Genomic DNA, 16,638 nt, shown 5'->3' on the forward strand with positions numbered 1-16,638 from the left:
GGGACTGGTGGGGCACCTGGGTGGCTCAGTGGGTTAAGCCGCTGCCTTTAGCTCAGGTCATGATCTCAGGGTCCTAGGATTGATTCCCGCATCGGGCTCTCTGCTTAGCAGGGAGCCTGCTTCCCTCTCTCTCTGTCTCTGCCTGCGCCTACTTATGATCTCTCTCTGTCAAACAAATAAATAAAATCTTAAAAAAAAAAAAAAAGTGGGACGGCTATCTAAGTAGCCACAGTAAATATCAAACAGAACATGATGGTGGGGTGTCCAAGGAGTTTGTTGAAGAAAGCAGAACAAGTAGTTTGGGGTCTTGGAGATCTGAGTGACAGAAAGGAAGAGAAGGGGGCGCCTGGGTGGCTCAGTGGGTTAAGCCTCTGCGTTGGGCTCAGGTCATGGTCTCAGGGTCCTGGGATCGAGCCCAGCATCTGGCTCTCTGCTCAGTGGGGAACCTGCTTCTCCCTCTCCCTGCCTGCCTCTCTGCCTACTTGTGATCGCCCTCTGTCAAATAAATGAATAAAATTTTAAAAAGAAAAAGAAAGGAAGAGAAGAGGGGTCTATGCTGGAAATATTGTAGGAGAAAGAGTATGTTGTAGTGGTGGAGGACACGTGTAGGGGAGGAGCCAAGAATGAAGTGAAGATTATACCAAATTTCTTTTTACTGGAGAGATTGAGAAGTACAGGAATCTGGGCAGAGGATCCTGAAGGAGAAGTATAACTAAGTATCTCTGACTTTGCTGTGCCTGGGTACAGCTGGCACCTAGACATTTATGTACTGTCTGATTGATTTCTGAGCTCCGAAACAATGTAAACAAAGATTCATGTGCTGTTCGTCTTCGCCTGTGTCCCCCTTTCCCCTGGATTACATCTGAGTTTGGGGGAATTTACCCAGCACCTGGGGAAGCGGACTGTACAGCTTGTATGTAAGTCTGTCTGTGAATCCAACAGGACAGTCCAGTGGCAGCCGGTGGTGTCATCTGTGTAAAGCCAGGTTTCATTCAAGAACTGTAGATGTTGATGGCTTTTGGTTCTGCCTCATCATGCTTCCTTTCCGTACTCTTCACATACTTCCGCAGAGACGTTTGCATTTTGGCTTTCCTCTCTTCATGACCCTTAAAAGTTCAAACACACTGCTTCTGAGGCAGCACACATCCCACTGCCTGTGGGGAACAGGGAGACCAGGGAAGCGAATGCTGGTGTGACTCCTGGCGCCATCTGTTGGTGGAAGGTGGAATATACGTGCTTTGTCGCCCTCATGCACGATTCCCCTCCCCACCCCCCCTTGGTAGTTTCTAAGCAGAGGATCTTATACAAGTTTAAAGTCATATACAACTGACTCAGCCAGCCGGCAACACTTGTCTTTTTCTTCCTCTGGTGTGAAGGTGTGGCGAGGCACGCTGGCCCGCATGCGGTACAAGAGAACCAAGGCAGCTCTGACAATTATCCGGTACTACCGGCGTTACAAAGTGAAGTCTTACATTCACGAGGTTGCCAGACGCTTCCACGGCGTCAAGACCATGAAGGACCACGGCAAGCACGTGCAGTGGCCAACCCCACCTAAAGTTCTCCGCCGTTTCGAGGAGGCCTTACAGGCCATTTTTAATAGGTAAGAAAGGGCCTGTTGATATGTGCCACTCCCATTTTGGGGAACACCCCTAACGTCTAAAGCCCCAGATCTGAGGCTGTGCTATGCGTTCAGCCATTTGCGTTTGCAGGATGCCTCCTGCCTGAGGTCTTCAGCTCTGTTGATTCCATTCTGGGGGGCATCTGTGTACTGCTCAGAACAACGGGACTGGGCTTTTTGTTCTCCCTCTAGCCGTGGACAGCCGTGCACGACCAAGCCTGGATCACACCACAGTTAAGCTATTAGCATGCTGTCTCCTCCTCTTATTAGCAAATAATAACTACTTATTACAGTCACCACCCGTAACTCCAAATGGAAAGGGCGTTAATGCTTTCGGGGCAGCACTTCTCGATCCTGGTTATGAAACCTACCAAGGAGTTTATGAAGTGTACCGAGGCCCACATCCTGCCTCCAGAAAGTCCTATGTAACACAACCAGGGAGTGGGGCCCAAACAGAGGTCCTTTCTAAAGTGTCCCAGGTGATTTTTGTTTGTTTAAGATTTATTTATTTGAAAGAGAGAGAGAGCGCACACAAGCAGGAGGGGCAGAGGGAGAGAGGGAGAATCAAGCAGACTCGACACTGAGCACAGAGCCCTGCATCGGGCTCTATCTCATGACCCCAAGATCACAACCTAAAGCTGAAACCAAGAGTTGGATGCTTAACTGACTGTGTCACCCAGGTGCCCCCCAGATGACTTTAAAGTATGAAAGGGAAAATAGTTTATTTTAGAGCAACCTTTTTTTTAAACACAAATAAATAAAAACCTATGTAAAATCTGATATCTGTCCAGCTGATCTCATTTTTCATAAACTTCCCTGAATCTGAGTCTGTAGTGATTCATAGCCCCTTACACCTCCTTACTGCTGCTTGTTTTTTGCTGGTGTGCACCAGGTACATTTAGCTGTGCCTTAGGTACATAAAGTGAGCTAAGGGTTCTCAAATGTGGCCATTTGGCCGTGTGGTCTTCTACAAAGAGCACTATGAAATAATCGGCATACCGAATGTAAAAGAACTAATTTATAATTCTGCTGAATCAGATTTTGTCTTCCTTTAGAGTTAGCTCCGTGTAATTGGTGGCAGATATCAAAAGATAAATAAAAATTCATAGAAATAAAATTCTTTTATCTATATCCCATTTGGCTTTTTGTAAAAAAAAAAAAAGAGAGAGAGAGAAAGAAAGAAAGAAAAGAAATGATATCTAATAAAAAGAAAAGCTCAAGAAGGAATTATTGAAAGCAAAATTACCTCAGTTCTCAGCTCTAATACTATAAATGTTCGTTGTATGCTGGCAGGCATTTAATGCACAGGTAAGTGTTTTTCATGAATGGTATCATCTGTAACCTGAATTTCAAATTAATTTAAAAAGTGATTAAGCTATGCCTGAATATATATGCTCATTGTGTTTTTTTTTTAAGTGAAATAATATAGAAATGTAAAAATATAAAGTTGAAATCCTCCACACCTCCTCTTGTCTCCCCCATTTTATTTCCTTCCCCTAGGATAATCCCTCATTAACAATTAGTTTGTATCCTTCTGTGTCTGCCTCTGTGCATTTCCAAGCACACACCCACATGGAAGAGACAGCATGGTATAGTGGTTAGGAGCACAGATCCCGGGAACCTGGGCTTACAGTCTAACTGCTGATGCCTGGCTGTGTAACCGTGGGCACATTAGATAATCTGTCTGAGCCTCGGTTACCATATCCATAAAGTGCTCCAACAGTAGTACCTGTTCATAGGGTTGTTGGAAAGATTATGAGTAAATGTATATATAAAGTATTTCAGATTGTGCTTGACACGTAATAAACACTGTAGAAATGTTGGCTCATACTCAGAGTGTGTGCGTGCACGGTCCCCAGTCACAGATCATCTGGGCTCTTTTTCCCCTCTTTTTCACACAAGCAGGGTTATGGGACGACTTAAAAATGTTCTGGAGACATGTCTATGACAGTAAGGAAAGATCCGTGTAGTACTTTTAACGGCCACAAAGCGTTATTGATTTGTGTTGCACTGCGGCCTGTGTGGGCTTCTTTTTAGATTCTGATGGTTTTGTAGATGGCCTAGAATTGATGAATTTTTGCAAAATTCTATTTATTCATTCAGCAGATATTCCCTCAAGGCCAGCTGTGTCGTGGGCACTGGCCTGGGTTCCAGGGAGATGGTGACAGACAAGAAGGACAGGAAGACAGTTCAGCCTTCTCAGGGCTTCAGGTGTCTGAGCATTTTGAAAATAGTGTGTCTGCTCTGCCAGCTGACTTTGCACACACGTGTGTATACACACACACGCACACGTGCACATGTACCATGAAGGAGTCCTGCCAGTTGTGTTAATCTCATCCAAAGGCAAACTTTTTCTGTGAAGGACCGGGTAATAAACATCACAGGCTTTCATGGGCTGCATATGGTCTTTGTCACATACTTTGTTTTGCTCTGGTTTTGTCAAACGTGTAAAAAGCTATTCTTAGCTTGTGAGCAGCACAAAACCAGGGCATGGGCTGAATTTGGCACAGACTGTGGTTCACCAACCCCTGATAGAGTCACTATTTCCTACTTGATGTATTCTCCCCTTTTGTGATCTGTGGACTACCGAGAGAAGTGCGCTAAAGAACTCCACCGTGATTGTGGGCTTGTGTTTTGGGGGGGGGGGGGGGGTTCTGATTTTTCTTAAAATCTCAACATTAATCATGGTTAAGCTCACTCCTTTTCCTCACAGTAATTCTTTTTCCTTCTGGGAAGGCTGAAAGCCTTCCTCATGCTCAGCTTTATCCCCCTGTTCATGGGGTCAAGACAGGTGATTTTTAGGCCGCCATAGAGATGGTGTTAGGGACTATAGACATTTCTAGAGGGTGGTTTCCTTGAGCAGGATGAGGAATCTGGCTGGCTCTCTTTGTGGCTATATAGGCCAGTTCCCAGGTGCCCCGTGTGCCTCTGCACTCTGCAGTCAGTCAGGGGTGGACCTTGTCCTGGGCCACAGTGGGCAGTAAAGAAGGGACAGATGGACTAGACACTGAGGCTGAAAATAGACCAGCAGACAGCAAAGACTGCCTCTACCTCCCTCCGGGGAATAAAATTTGGGACCCAAGGACGAACTGCAAGCCACTTAGTGTTGTGGGATGTACCTGTCACCAGTGACCGTGGCAATGACCCCCAGCTGCTCCCAGCCTGTCATTCTTCCAGCATCTTCTGAAATGACCTTAGGACAGTCTATCCCATTGCAGTGTCCGTTGGCCACGGAAACCAGAGAGGAGAATTGCGCTGACTGAGCCTTTCCTTTTTCCAAGGCTACTTTTATTGTATCCTGCTACCTCTGGTGCTCCCCCCACAGCAGGGGCCCCATCTCGCCATGGGCAGGCATTCTTTGTGCAAAGAGATGGCACCTCTCCCACTGTGAGATCCTTCACTGCCTGGCCTGGCCTGGCCACCAGCCCCAGCTGCCTCCAGCCCAAGCACTGTCCGGGCCGTTTCTGGCAAAGGGGTTCCTCTCCTTCCACCGAGTGGATGGCTCAGCTCTGAGCCACTCCTCCCATGGCTTGTCCAGTCTACTTCGAATCTCCAAGAAAGTCTTCCCATCTTGCAGTTCACTGACATCCTTCCCGTTCTCCAGGGCTGCTACAGAGCTTTTCCTTATCTGTATATTTCTTTGGTTGTTGCGGTGGGAGTTTTGGAGAGAAAAGCAAACCTTTCGGCTCAAGTCACTGTCTTGAAGCCAGAATCCATCTCAGGAAAATCTTAGATGGAAGCAGTCTCACGTTCTGCGCACGTGCCTGGGGGAGGGAGGACCTCACCGTGTTAGGTATCCCTCGGCCTCGTGCTCTGTGGAAGACAGCTAGGGGGCCACCAGCCTTGATGATTCCATCTGCTATGAAGAAGCAGATGGGTTTGTTTCCAGCCCCTGCTTCATGCTCCCGTGGCAGAAAGCAAGACATGAGTTCAAGTAAGGCTGGGACAGAATAAAAGCTGTGTGCTTGCTTTCCTTGATCAGGGATAGATTATTTTCAGTGTGTGCTTTCAGTTCCTTGGACCCAACAGTCTTGGGGTCGTCTTTAAATTCCCCCTTATTCTCTTGCTCCCATATCGAATCCATCAGTAAATCTACTGGTGTGTCCTTCAAAATGCATCCAGGACCAGCACGTGTCTGCCTCCACTACTCTCCACCAGATCCCAGCCACCGACCTCTCCCATGTGCCTCATGGAAATAGCCTCATACCCCCTCCAGCCTTCTTCCACACAACAGTGCCCACCCCTGCTCCTCCCACCACTGCCCTCCTGTCCTTTCCTCGCCAGATTTTTTTCTCCATAGCCCTGAGCACATCACACATTCTTGTTGGTTCACTGTCCGTCCCTGCTTCAGGAAGGTAAGCACCTAGCAGAAAAGACCTCGATCCCTTTGTTGGATCCCTTGATCCAATGCCCAGAATAGCCTCTCGAGTTTAGTAAGTGCCTAGAAAGGGCTCAGTGAGTACCTCGGTGTTGAATGAAGGAAGGACTTTCTGTGCCCTGACTATAAATGTCATGAGAAAACCCATGTGTCATGAAGTTCTAGTTGATTTCAAAACACACAAATGCTCTCTCTCTCTGCCTGCCTCTCTGCCTACTTGTGATCTCTCTCTCTGTCAAGTAAATAAATAAAATCTTAAAACACACACACACACACACACAAATGACAAAGCAAGTTATACAAAGATCTTTGTCTAAAGAACTATGTATATTTTATAAGTCGAGCAGAGAGAGTCAATTATCATATGGTTTCACTTATTTGTGGAGCATAACAAATAACATGGAGGACATAGGGAGATGGAGAGGAGAAGGGAGTTGAGGGAGATTGGAAGGGGAGATGAACCATGAGAGACTATGGACTCTGAAAAACAACCTGAGGGTTTCGAAGGGGCGGGGGGTGGGAGGTCGGGGGAGCCAGGTGGTGAGTATTATGGAGGGCACGGATTGCATGGAGCACTGGGTGTGGTGCATAAACAATGAATACTGTTATGCTGAAAAGAAATTTAAAAAAAAAATAAAGAACTATGTGTATTTTAACGAGTTCTGTGTATATTTTGGAGACCTTTCTTTTCCTTGTTTTTAGGGTATCCTTACAAGTACTTTGGTTTAAATTCTGCTTAATGGCAGCCTGGTTATTTGGGGGCACGAATGGGATTGGGTTTTTAAATCCTAAGACATTTCACTTATTCACTTCCAGATGGAGAGCATCCGAGCTTATCAAGAGCCTGCCTGCTTCCGACCTGCCCCAGGTCAGGGCCAAGGTTGCAGCCATGGAAATGCTGAAAGGTCAGAGGGCTGACCTTGGGCTCCAGAGAGCCTGGGAGGGCAACTATCTTGCTTCGGTACGTACAGGACAGCAAACCAGAATCTGATCCTCCCTTTACTGAGAAAGGGAAGAAATTTTCTCCAAAACTTCGTGGGAAGAACAAGACCCCTACAGAAACTAAACTGCTATGGGCGATACTGAACGGAAGGATTTTGTTGCTTCCAACTGTGTGGTGTTTGATGTTTCCCTTGCTTTAAAAGGGCTGTCTGCCGCTCCGCGCCATACGTACGAGGCACACTCCAAAACCACTTTTTGAGCATTTGAACCTTCCCTTGCATAATTCAGCAGCTGTTTTTAATTACCACCTTTATATTAATTATTCCCAGAGCTGCATTTCATCCTCCCTTCCATTCTGTATTTTAAAAGTTTTATAGGCCTTTCGGTGGCGTTAACACCCCTGTGGCAGCCGGGCAGCTGCGACGGGAGATTAAAGTACGCCTGCCGAGAAGGGTCTGAGCAGGGTTGGAAAGCCAGGCCACGGAGAGATTGCCTTTTCCTCTAAAATGCTAAGCAGATTCTTTTCATCACTTTCCCCTTTTCTTTCAGAAGCCAGACACACCTCAGACCTCAGGCACTTTTGTCCCCGTCGCAAACGAGCTGAAACGGAAGGACAAATACATGAATGTCCTCTTTTCCTGTCACGTCCGTAAGGTGAGGCGGGCTGGGGCGGCCCCCCTTCCAGGGGAGACGGGGTTGGGTTCAGAGGCCCTTACATCGCTGTGAAGGCACTAAAACGGGACCGCAGCCCCCAGCTCTCTGACACTGAGTGCCGCCCGCCCGTGCTGGGGCCGGGGTGCAGTGGCCAAGGTGACTGTGGCTGCGGGGGGTAGGAAGTGGACATATTTGGTTTTGGGGGGTTCCTCCCTGTGTTCCAACACTGGTAACTTTATGGCTCACCTGTCTTTTCCCAGCACGTACTGGTCTGCCTTGTAGCTCATGGTCATCCCGTACTTCTTGTACATGTTTGATCATTATTTTAAAGGTGGGGAAGGAGGAAGGAAGAACAGAGTCTAGAAAAGGGAGGACAGAGAATTTGGGGGGGGGGGGGGGGACAAGTTACACGTGCTGCGAATCTAGTTGTTGTCTACCTGAGGCAAGACGGGTGTGTGGACTGTTAACTTGGCTACAGATGATGTCCGTGGGGCTAGTGAAGTGTGGAAGTCGGAGAGGGGAAGGCGGGAGACTTGGTCGGTTTTTCAAAACTTCAAAATGCTTTTCACAAAATAGAGAGGAAGTTGTGATGATTAATTTTTTAAAAAGCATTTTGTGAAAATTAGGCAGATAAATTTCCAAATATTAATGAAACAGGTGAATTTCTGGGGTGCCTGAGTGGCTCAGTTGATTAAGCATCCCACTCTTGATCTCAGCTCAGGTCATGATCTAAGGGTCCTGGGATCAAGCCCCGCACTGGGCTCCACACTCAGCGGGGAATCTGCTTGGTATTCTCTCTCTCCCTCTCCCTCTCCTGCTCTCTCAGTCTCTCACTCTAAGATAAATACATAAATCTTTTTTAAAAATTTCCTAGATTGACCCCAGAAGAAATATTGACATAAATATGCCAGTATCCAAAGTAGGAATGAAGAAAATGATAAAAGATTTACCTCATAACAAAAGCCCAAGTGTGGGTGACTTGGGGTATTTTGTTTCAAATATTGAAAAAGTACACAGTTGCTGTATTATTCAGATCAAAATAATGAAATATTTTTCCACTGTAATCGGCAAGCTTTAACACATTGATAACCAGTGTTTGCACGAAATTTAGGGAAAAACTGTTGATAAGATACAGACCTTTTGAGTGAACAGTTTGGCAAGAGCTACCAAAATTTTAAATGCCCAGACCACTTACTCTAGGAATTCCAGAACTCAGGATTTATCCTATGATATATTCACACATACTTCCAAAGATGTACTTTTGTACATTGTAATTGCCAAAAAACTAGAAAAAAATACCATTAATATATCATGAGATTAGTAGATAATTGTGTTTGTGCCCAGTAAAATACAACATAGCTATACGATGAGCAAAAGGAGGAAATATGTTCAAAAAATAAAAACTAAAAGGACAGAATCTATGAAACAATGGTTCTTCGGTCACTGCACATCAAGATACGAGAAACAGACAAGTGAGCCCTACAGGCAGCTGATTGACTTCCTGGAGAAACATTCTAGTCTCTGGTGGGATTGGGGGAACCCAGGTGGAGCTTAATGGACTCCCTGACAGAAATAAGAGGGCTGAGCCGGGAGACACTAGGGCAGCTAGAGTTTGCAGAGGAGAGTGCCAGAGAAGAGCAGGCGGCACAGAGAGTATGGAGAGACCCTGGATAGCCTCAAGCGGTCTGCGACAGGTATTTGCCTGAGCTGAGCAGAACTCAGTGTGTGCATATGAGGAAAATGCCCAAGGCCAGCGCAAGAATCACCCCAGAGGGAAGGCAGGCAGCAACCAGAACCAAGTACTTACAGGTAGTACCTACTCCCACAGGCCATGGGAAACACTCGTGATTCATGGGATGCTTGGTAGAGTATGGACAGTACAGGTCATGGGGAGGAATTAGCCCTTGACTAAACACTGCCCTAATCCCACCCAGCAAATCTTGAAAACATGACTCAAAAGAATCAGACTCTTTCCAAGCAACCTAACGGTGTCCCAGAACAGTGTTCAAAGATATGCCCAAGAATAGGAACTCACCCGCACCCAAAAGAGAAGATTCAGAATGCATGACATTGGATCCAAAATTACCAGGTCTACAAAAGCAGCAGGAGACTCTAACCGATAATGAGAAGAAAAGTCAGTCATTCAAAAGGATCCAGGACTGACGTAGATTATAGAATTAAAAGACAAGGTCACTAAAATAATTGTTATGTGTATGTTATGGATAGAGATAGAAAACACAGCATCTCAGATTTTTTTAAATATACTTGATGAGATTAAAAACAGTTTAGATGTTGCAGAAGGGAGGAAGATGCAACCACCCTAAAAAAAGAAGAGCAAAATATTGGGGCCCTGTGAGCCAATGTCCAGTAGCCCAATATACGGGCACGTGGAGCTCCGAGTTGGAGGGAAGAGAAGGGGGAATTCAAAATATTTGAAGAAATAATGGCTGAAATTTTTCCAAATTCAGTGAAAACTGCAAACTCTTAGACCCAAGGAACTCAACAAACCTCAAACACAAGAGACAGGAAGAACACCATATGGAGGCACAACATGAACAAATACCTTAAATGCAGCAGTAATGAAAAAAAACACAGAAGAGAAAGGTGAGAATGCATCAGATTTCTTGTCAGAAACAGAACAAGCAAAAAGACAGTGGGGCAACAGCTTTAAAACTTCTTTCACTGAAGGAAAAGAACAGCTGTCAACCTACAATTCTGCAACCAGCAAATATAGCTTTTAAAAACCAAAGCGAAATAAAGATGTCTTTGAGCATATCTAAAAATACACACTACAGGAAATGCTAGAGAATGGCCTTCAGGCGGAAGGAAAGTGGTTCCAGATGGTAATGTGGGCATAACCAAGGAATGAGGAGCAAGGAGAATGGTGGCCTCATGTATAAGTACGTAGTAGCTTTCTTATTATTTAAATCTCTCAAAACGATAATTGAGTGTACGCCAACACTCATAGCAGCATTCACGGTAGTTAAAGATGAAAACAACTCAAATGTCCATGGACAGATGAATAAAGAAGACATATATCCGGGGCACCTGGGTTGTTCACTCATTTAAAGCATGTGACTCTTGATTTCAGCTCAGGTTCTGAGCTTAGGGTCATGAGATGGAGCACCCCCGTCAGGCTCTGTGCTAGGTTTGGAGCCTGGTTGGGATTCTTGGAAGGGAGGAAAAGGAAGGGAGAAAGGAAGGAAAAAGAAAAAAAATAGGGAGGGAAGGAAGGAAAGAGAAAGAGAGAGGGAGGGAAAGAAGGAAGGAAGGAGAGAAAGAAGGGAAGGAAGGAAGGAAAGGAAAGGACATGTGTATCCAGGCAGAGGGATACTTATTAAGCATAAAGAGGAAGGAAGTACATGCCCACAGCATGGATGACCTTGAAGATACCGTCTAGGTGAATAAGACACAAAGACAAATACTGTGTGATTCCACTTACATTAGTCCGTTAACAGAGAAAGACCATAGAATGTTGGTGACCAGGGGCAGGGGTATTCAAACATTCTAAGGAAGAGGAGATCACCTCTACATAATGTAGACTAACAAAATAGAGAGTAGCTTTAAAAAAAAGAAATCAAAATGAAGTAGGAAAGCTTGCTGGCAGTTGGGTGGTTAACCAAGTGGAGTCTAATTCTGAGCTCATAGATCCAGAAGCTATTTTATAAGTGGACCTGGAGGTGATCAGATCATCAAGAGTGGCTCTTGTGGGCCAGAATCAGACATAAAACAGTGTATGAGCCGCAGTGTCAATGTGTGAATTCCACAAAGGAACATACCATGCTAGTGGACTCTCATATCTACTCTCTAGGGTACTTCCTTTCTAGTATCAAGCTATGTGAGAAGTCAGGTTAGTAATCAGAACAATCGAAGAGTGTCGAGTGGTTTTGAGAATTATGTCATCTGCTTTGGAAAAGCCTGGTGTCTGATTCTGTCTTTCCAGTGATGACAGTGTGATGTCTGACCGCATGTCTCTCCCTGGGTCCTGCTGGATAAAGGCCGAAAATTCTTAGTCATGCTCCTGTGCTTCCAAAGTCAATAAAAAATAATATTTCTTCACACTATAGCTTAGTTTTTTTTAATTTGAGTATAGTTGACACATCATGTTACATTAAAGTACAACGTAGTGAGTCAGCAACTCTACACATTACACTGTGCTCACTGACGACAGCTACCACCGGTCGCCGAACCACACCATTGCAACATCACTGACTGTGTTTCCTCTGTCGTCCCTTTACCCCCAACAACTTCTCTCCATAACTGGAAGCCTTCTTCTCCCATGCCCCTCCGCCCCTTCCCTCTGGCAACCATGAGTTTGGGGTTTTTTCCTCTGCATTTACAGATCCGGTTCTGCTTTTTGTGTATTTATTTGTTGTTTTTTAAATCCCACGTATGAGTGAAATCATCGGCCGTTGTCTTTCTCAGTCTGACTTATCTCATGTCACATAATACCTCCGTGTTCATTTATGTTGTTGCAAATGGCAAGATCTCATTGTTTTTATGGCTGTGTTATTCTGTGTGTATGTTTGTGTGTGTGTGTGTGTATAACACATTTTCCTTATCTGTTTATTGATGGCACTTAAATTGCTTCCATACTTTTATTGTTGTAAATAATACCACAATAAACATAAGGGTGCAAATATCTTTTTAAATTAGTATTCTCATTTCCTTTGCATAAATATCCACCCAGTAGTAGAATTATTGGACCATATGGTATTTCTATTTTTAATTTTTTGAGGCACATACTGTTTTCCGCAGTGACTGCACCAAATTACATTCCCGCCAATAGTGCGTGAGGGTTCCTTCTTCTCCACATCCTCTCCAGTACTTGTTTTTTCTTGTCTTTGATTCTTTTTTTTTTTTTTTTTAAGATTTTATTTATTCATTTGACGGAGATCACAAGTAGGGAGAGAGGCAGGCAGAGAAGGGCGGGGGAGGGGGGGAGCAGGCTTTCCGCTGAGCAGGGAGCCTGATGTGGGGCTCAATCCCAGGACCGTGGGATCATGACCTGAGCCGAAGATAGAGGCTTTAACCCACTGAGCCACCCAGGCACCCCTCTTGTCTTTGATTCTAACCATTCTGACAGGTGTGAGGGGATAGCTCATTGTGGTTCTGATTGCACGTCCCTGATGATGAGTGAAGTTGAGCATCTTTTCACGAGCCTGCTGGCCATCAGCACCTCTTTGGCAAAATGTCTATACGAGTCTTCTGTCCATTTTCCAGTCAGATTGTTTGGGGGTTTTGGTGTTGAGTTTAGATAATGTCTTTCCTAGAAATTATTTAATCCCAAGCATGTGCCAAGGTAAGCTTGACATGATTTCAGTAAGGCCTCCTTCTTTATGCTTTGATTCTTTTGAGAACAACCACTTTCCATTAACTACAGTTATAAAAGGTCCTTTAAGGTTGGAGACTTCTGCAAATAGCTACACTCGCCCAGAATGTGTTTTCTGTTGGTCTGACTCTTCAGGGGACCTTTAGCTCTGACCCCCTGTGGTGTTGACTAAGACTATAAATAGATCGCCAAAAGGATCTGGGCAAGAGCCAGGTGATAGGGAGTTTTCTTTGGTTGAGGATTTTAGCATGGATCCTGGAAGAAATAAGGTGAGATCTCTTCTAACAATGAGTCTGTGATCCAGTTTTTTTTTATTACCTTATGAATTTATGAGAAAGAAAAGGTGTTCCTTTGCCATCATTATTTTAATTAAATTTGAATTTACAAATTGATGTGTGTTTGTTAACATTTTCTCTTTGCCACTTCGATTCTGCTGTAACGCAGCTTAAAGCTCCTTCTTTGGGACAGGATGTCGTTCCCACTCAATCTGTTTTAAGGATGATTTGGGTTGCTAAGCACAAGCTAGGGGTGTGTGACCTGTTCTCATTAGAAATTATGTTTTTATATAAAAAGGAATGTAATATTTCTAAACAGCCCTTCAGTAAAATGGCTGCTTTGAGGTTTTTGCCTTTGGTTTCCAAGCTAACTCGTGGACAGATCACAAAAAGGAAAGTACTCCCCACTTTTATCATCGTGGCAGGCCTATTGTTTTTTTTTTTTTAATTTATTTTTTATTTATTTTCAGCATAACAGTATTCATTGTTTATGTACCACACCCAGTGCTCCATGCAATCCGTGCCCTCTCTAATACCCACCACCTGGTTCCCCCAACCTCCCACCCACCCACCACTTAAAATCCCTCAGGTGTTTTTCAGAGTCCATAGTCTCTCATGGTTCACCTCCCCTTCCAATTTCCCCCAACTCCCTTCTCCTAACTCCCCATGTCCACCATGCTATTTGTTATGCTCCACAAATAAGTGAAACCATAATGATAATTGACTCTCTCTGCTTGACTTATTTCACTCAGCATAATCTCTTCCAGTCCCCTCCATGTTGCTACAAAAGTTGGGTATTCATCCTTTCTGATGGAGGCATAATACTCCATAGTGTATATGGACCACATCTTCCTTATCCATTCGTCCGTTGAAGGGCATCTTGGTTCTTTCCACAGTTTGGCAACCATGGCCATTCTGCTATAAGCATTGGGGTAGAGATGGGCCTTCTTTTCACGACATCTGTATCTTTGGGGTAAATACCCAGGAGTGCAATTGCAGGGTCATAGGGAAGTTCTATTTTTAATTTCTTGAGGAATCTCCACACTGTTCTCCAAAGAAGGCCTGTTGTTTTTGACTCTTGTGCGACCTTGCGAAATTAGGCAACGCGCTTTTCTTTTCTTGTACTCTCGGGCAACACACCTCTATTTCTTAGGTGATTTGGCCAAAGATGAGGAACACTACTGTTGCTTTTGACCCACGTTCCACTCTAGATGTCCTCTCGTCCTCCTGCTCTAACATGCATACAGATGCTCTAACATGCATACAAATGTCCTCCCCCATGCGTTTCAGAAACCAGTGTGCTGTTGGATTTATTCATGTGTTTATAAGAAGGTTGCCTTGTATCATCTGTGGGAAATGCTGGGTAAAGCAGTCCAATATGTTCTTTAAGTGCAGAATGCTCAGAGCCTCTAATATATTCGTGGGTTACGAGTATCTTAGGGGAGGCTGTGGTTTGCAAGGTTCCTCCAGCCACCCTGACTTGGAACCCTTTCTCTCACAAAGCATCTCATGAGGCTGGGGTTGTCCAGAACAACTTAGAAAAATGCTAACGCAGGAGCTCTACAGTCACCTTGTTTCGAGCCCTCTAACAAGGGCCAAATCTCTCTTATGGCCAAAATCATTGCTATGTGATGTAGATAATCACTGCCAAGAGCAGTCATTAGTTTCCCACATACACTCTACTTTACTCTTAATTACAGATACCATTTTTGTCGAGTTGAAGACTGAAAAATATGCTTTGGTTACAAAAGCAGTGTTTACCAAATTGATGGATCTCTAAAACTATGAGGCAGAGGGAGAGAGGGCAGAGGAAATGCAAACCTACATTTTAGTTTGTGCTCCTACCTACAGCAGCATACCAAGCTGTGTCCTGACTTACCTACCCTAATTTAGTTAGCTGTACAACCAGCAAAGGCAACAGTGCATACCAATTAGTCTCTAACTTCTTTGTTTGCATCTTGAAGATGTGATCTGGGGAGCGGGGGCGGGGGGGAGGGGGAGATATTATCTCAGGTTTGCCTTCTGTTTTGCTTAGGGGAGGGGTTTATAGTTCTTTGTTGTTTTGCTTTGCTTTTCCCTCTAATCACTGAGAGATATGACTTTATAGTTGTTCAGAAATGTTTTTGTGCTCAGTTGTTTTTTTTAAGATTTTTATTTTTTATTTGGCAGAGAGAGAGAGAGAGATCACAAGTAGGCAGAGAGGCAGGCAGGGGGTGGGAAGCAGGCTCCCTGCTGAGCAGAGAGCCAGATGGGGCTCGATCCCAGAACCCTGGGATCATGACCTGAAGCAAAGGCAGAGGCTTAACCCACTGAGCCACCCAGGTGCCCCTGTGCTCAGTTTTGATTTAAGTATTACCCAAATCTAGGATTGAAACATCCCAGTCAGCATGTAATTCATTCCTTATTTATAAAATGGCCTGTGGTTAATTCTGCCTATCAGAGAAAGATTTACCTATAAATTGGGCATTCTCTGACTCTCTCATAAAGTAGCACTCTACTGAATCACACGTGTATTTTCTCCCAATCCCATTATCTAGATTTTTTTCTTTATGCTTATCTTTATATGAAATTATTTTCACGTGTTTGTTCCTTACCTAGCTCAACCCCATCTACTAGTCTTAGATTCTTACTATAACCAAGGGCATCATTCCTTCAAATATTAGCAGTTTATACAGTGCTTTAAAGTGCACATTGCCATTTTGAGAAAAAGAAATTATCAAATTATTTAATATAAGGAAATGCTTACCAGTATAACTTTTTTTCTAATCAATTGTAGCAATGTGCCGGATGTAAAAATATAGCAATACCATTTTGAGATGTGTGATTATAGAAAGACCCTTTTCTCAATGAAAGCGTGAAACTAAGGATTTTATAAGGGTAATATGACCAATACAGCGTTGCAAGTACAGACACAAAGGTTTCTACCAGATTCGCTCAGGACAGTTTCTCTGGCCTGTCCATACTCTGTGTACAGAGTATTGTAGTGACGGCTGCTGGCAATGTCTTGCCCTCCAGAAATACAGACTCTGAAGGAAAAAATTAACTCATGGAAAAGACTCTTTATGGGATTAAAAAAAAGTACAAATAAATTTCAGCTAGTCCAACCATGAGAATAAATAATTCCCAATGAGCAATCCATGTGCTTTTGTGTTTTTTTTTTTTTAAGATTTTATTTATTTTAGAGAGAAAGCACAAGCAGGGGGAAGGGCAGAGCGAGCAGCAGGCTTCCCACTGAGCAGAGAGCCTGACACAGAGCTCAATCCCAGGACCGGGGGATCACAACCTGAGCTGAAGGCAGACGCTTAACCGACTGAACCACCCAGGCGCCCCCCAATACATGTGTTTTCATAGTGCCTGCTGTATTAGGGAGCTTTTTATTGAAGAGATCGCTTCCTGATAATCTTCCAGCCTCAGAAAGAAGAGAGCAGAGTCCCCACTT

The 16,638-nt window shown here is 44.3% G+C and overlaps 1 protein-coding gene across 3 annotated transcripts in view; it reads left to right on the forward strand.

Annotated features, from left to right (window-relative positions):
* The window catches only part of MYO1D (myosin ID), a 343,759-nt gene that overhangs the window by 190,892 nt on the left and 136,229 nt on the right, over positions 1 to 16,638 (forward strand). For all 3 annotated transcript variants that reach the window (XM_059147262.1, XM_059147261.1, XM_059147263.1), the window contains 3 exons: positions 1,377 to 1,600; positions 6,813 to 6,957; positions 7,488 to 7,592. In XM_059147262.1, coding sequence (XP_059003245.1) covers positions 1,377 to 1,600; positions 6,813 to 6,957; positions 7,488 to 7,592 — 474 coding nt within the window. The remainder of the gene's footprint in view (positions 1 to 1,376; positions 1,601 to 6,812; positions 6,958 to 7,487; positions 7,593 to 16,638) is intronic.

Source organism: Mustela lutreola, chromosome 15, assembly GCF_030435805.1.
Source record: "Mustela lutreola isolate mMusLut2 chromosome 15, mMusLut2.pri, whole genome shotgun sequence".
Classification (NCBI taxonomy): domain Eukaryota; kingdom Metazoa; phylum Chordata; class Mammalia; order Carnivora; family Mustelidae; genus Mustela; species Mustela lutreola.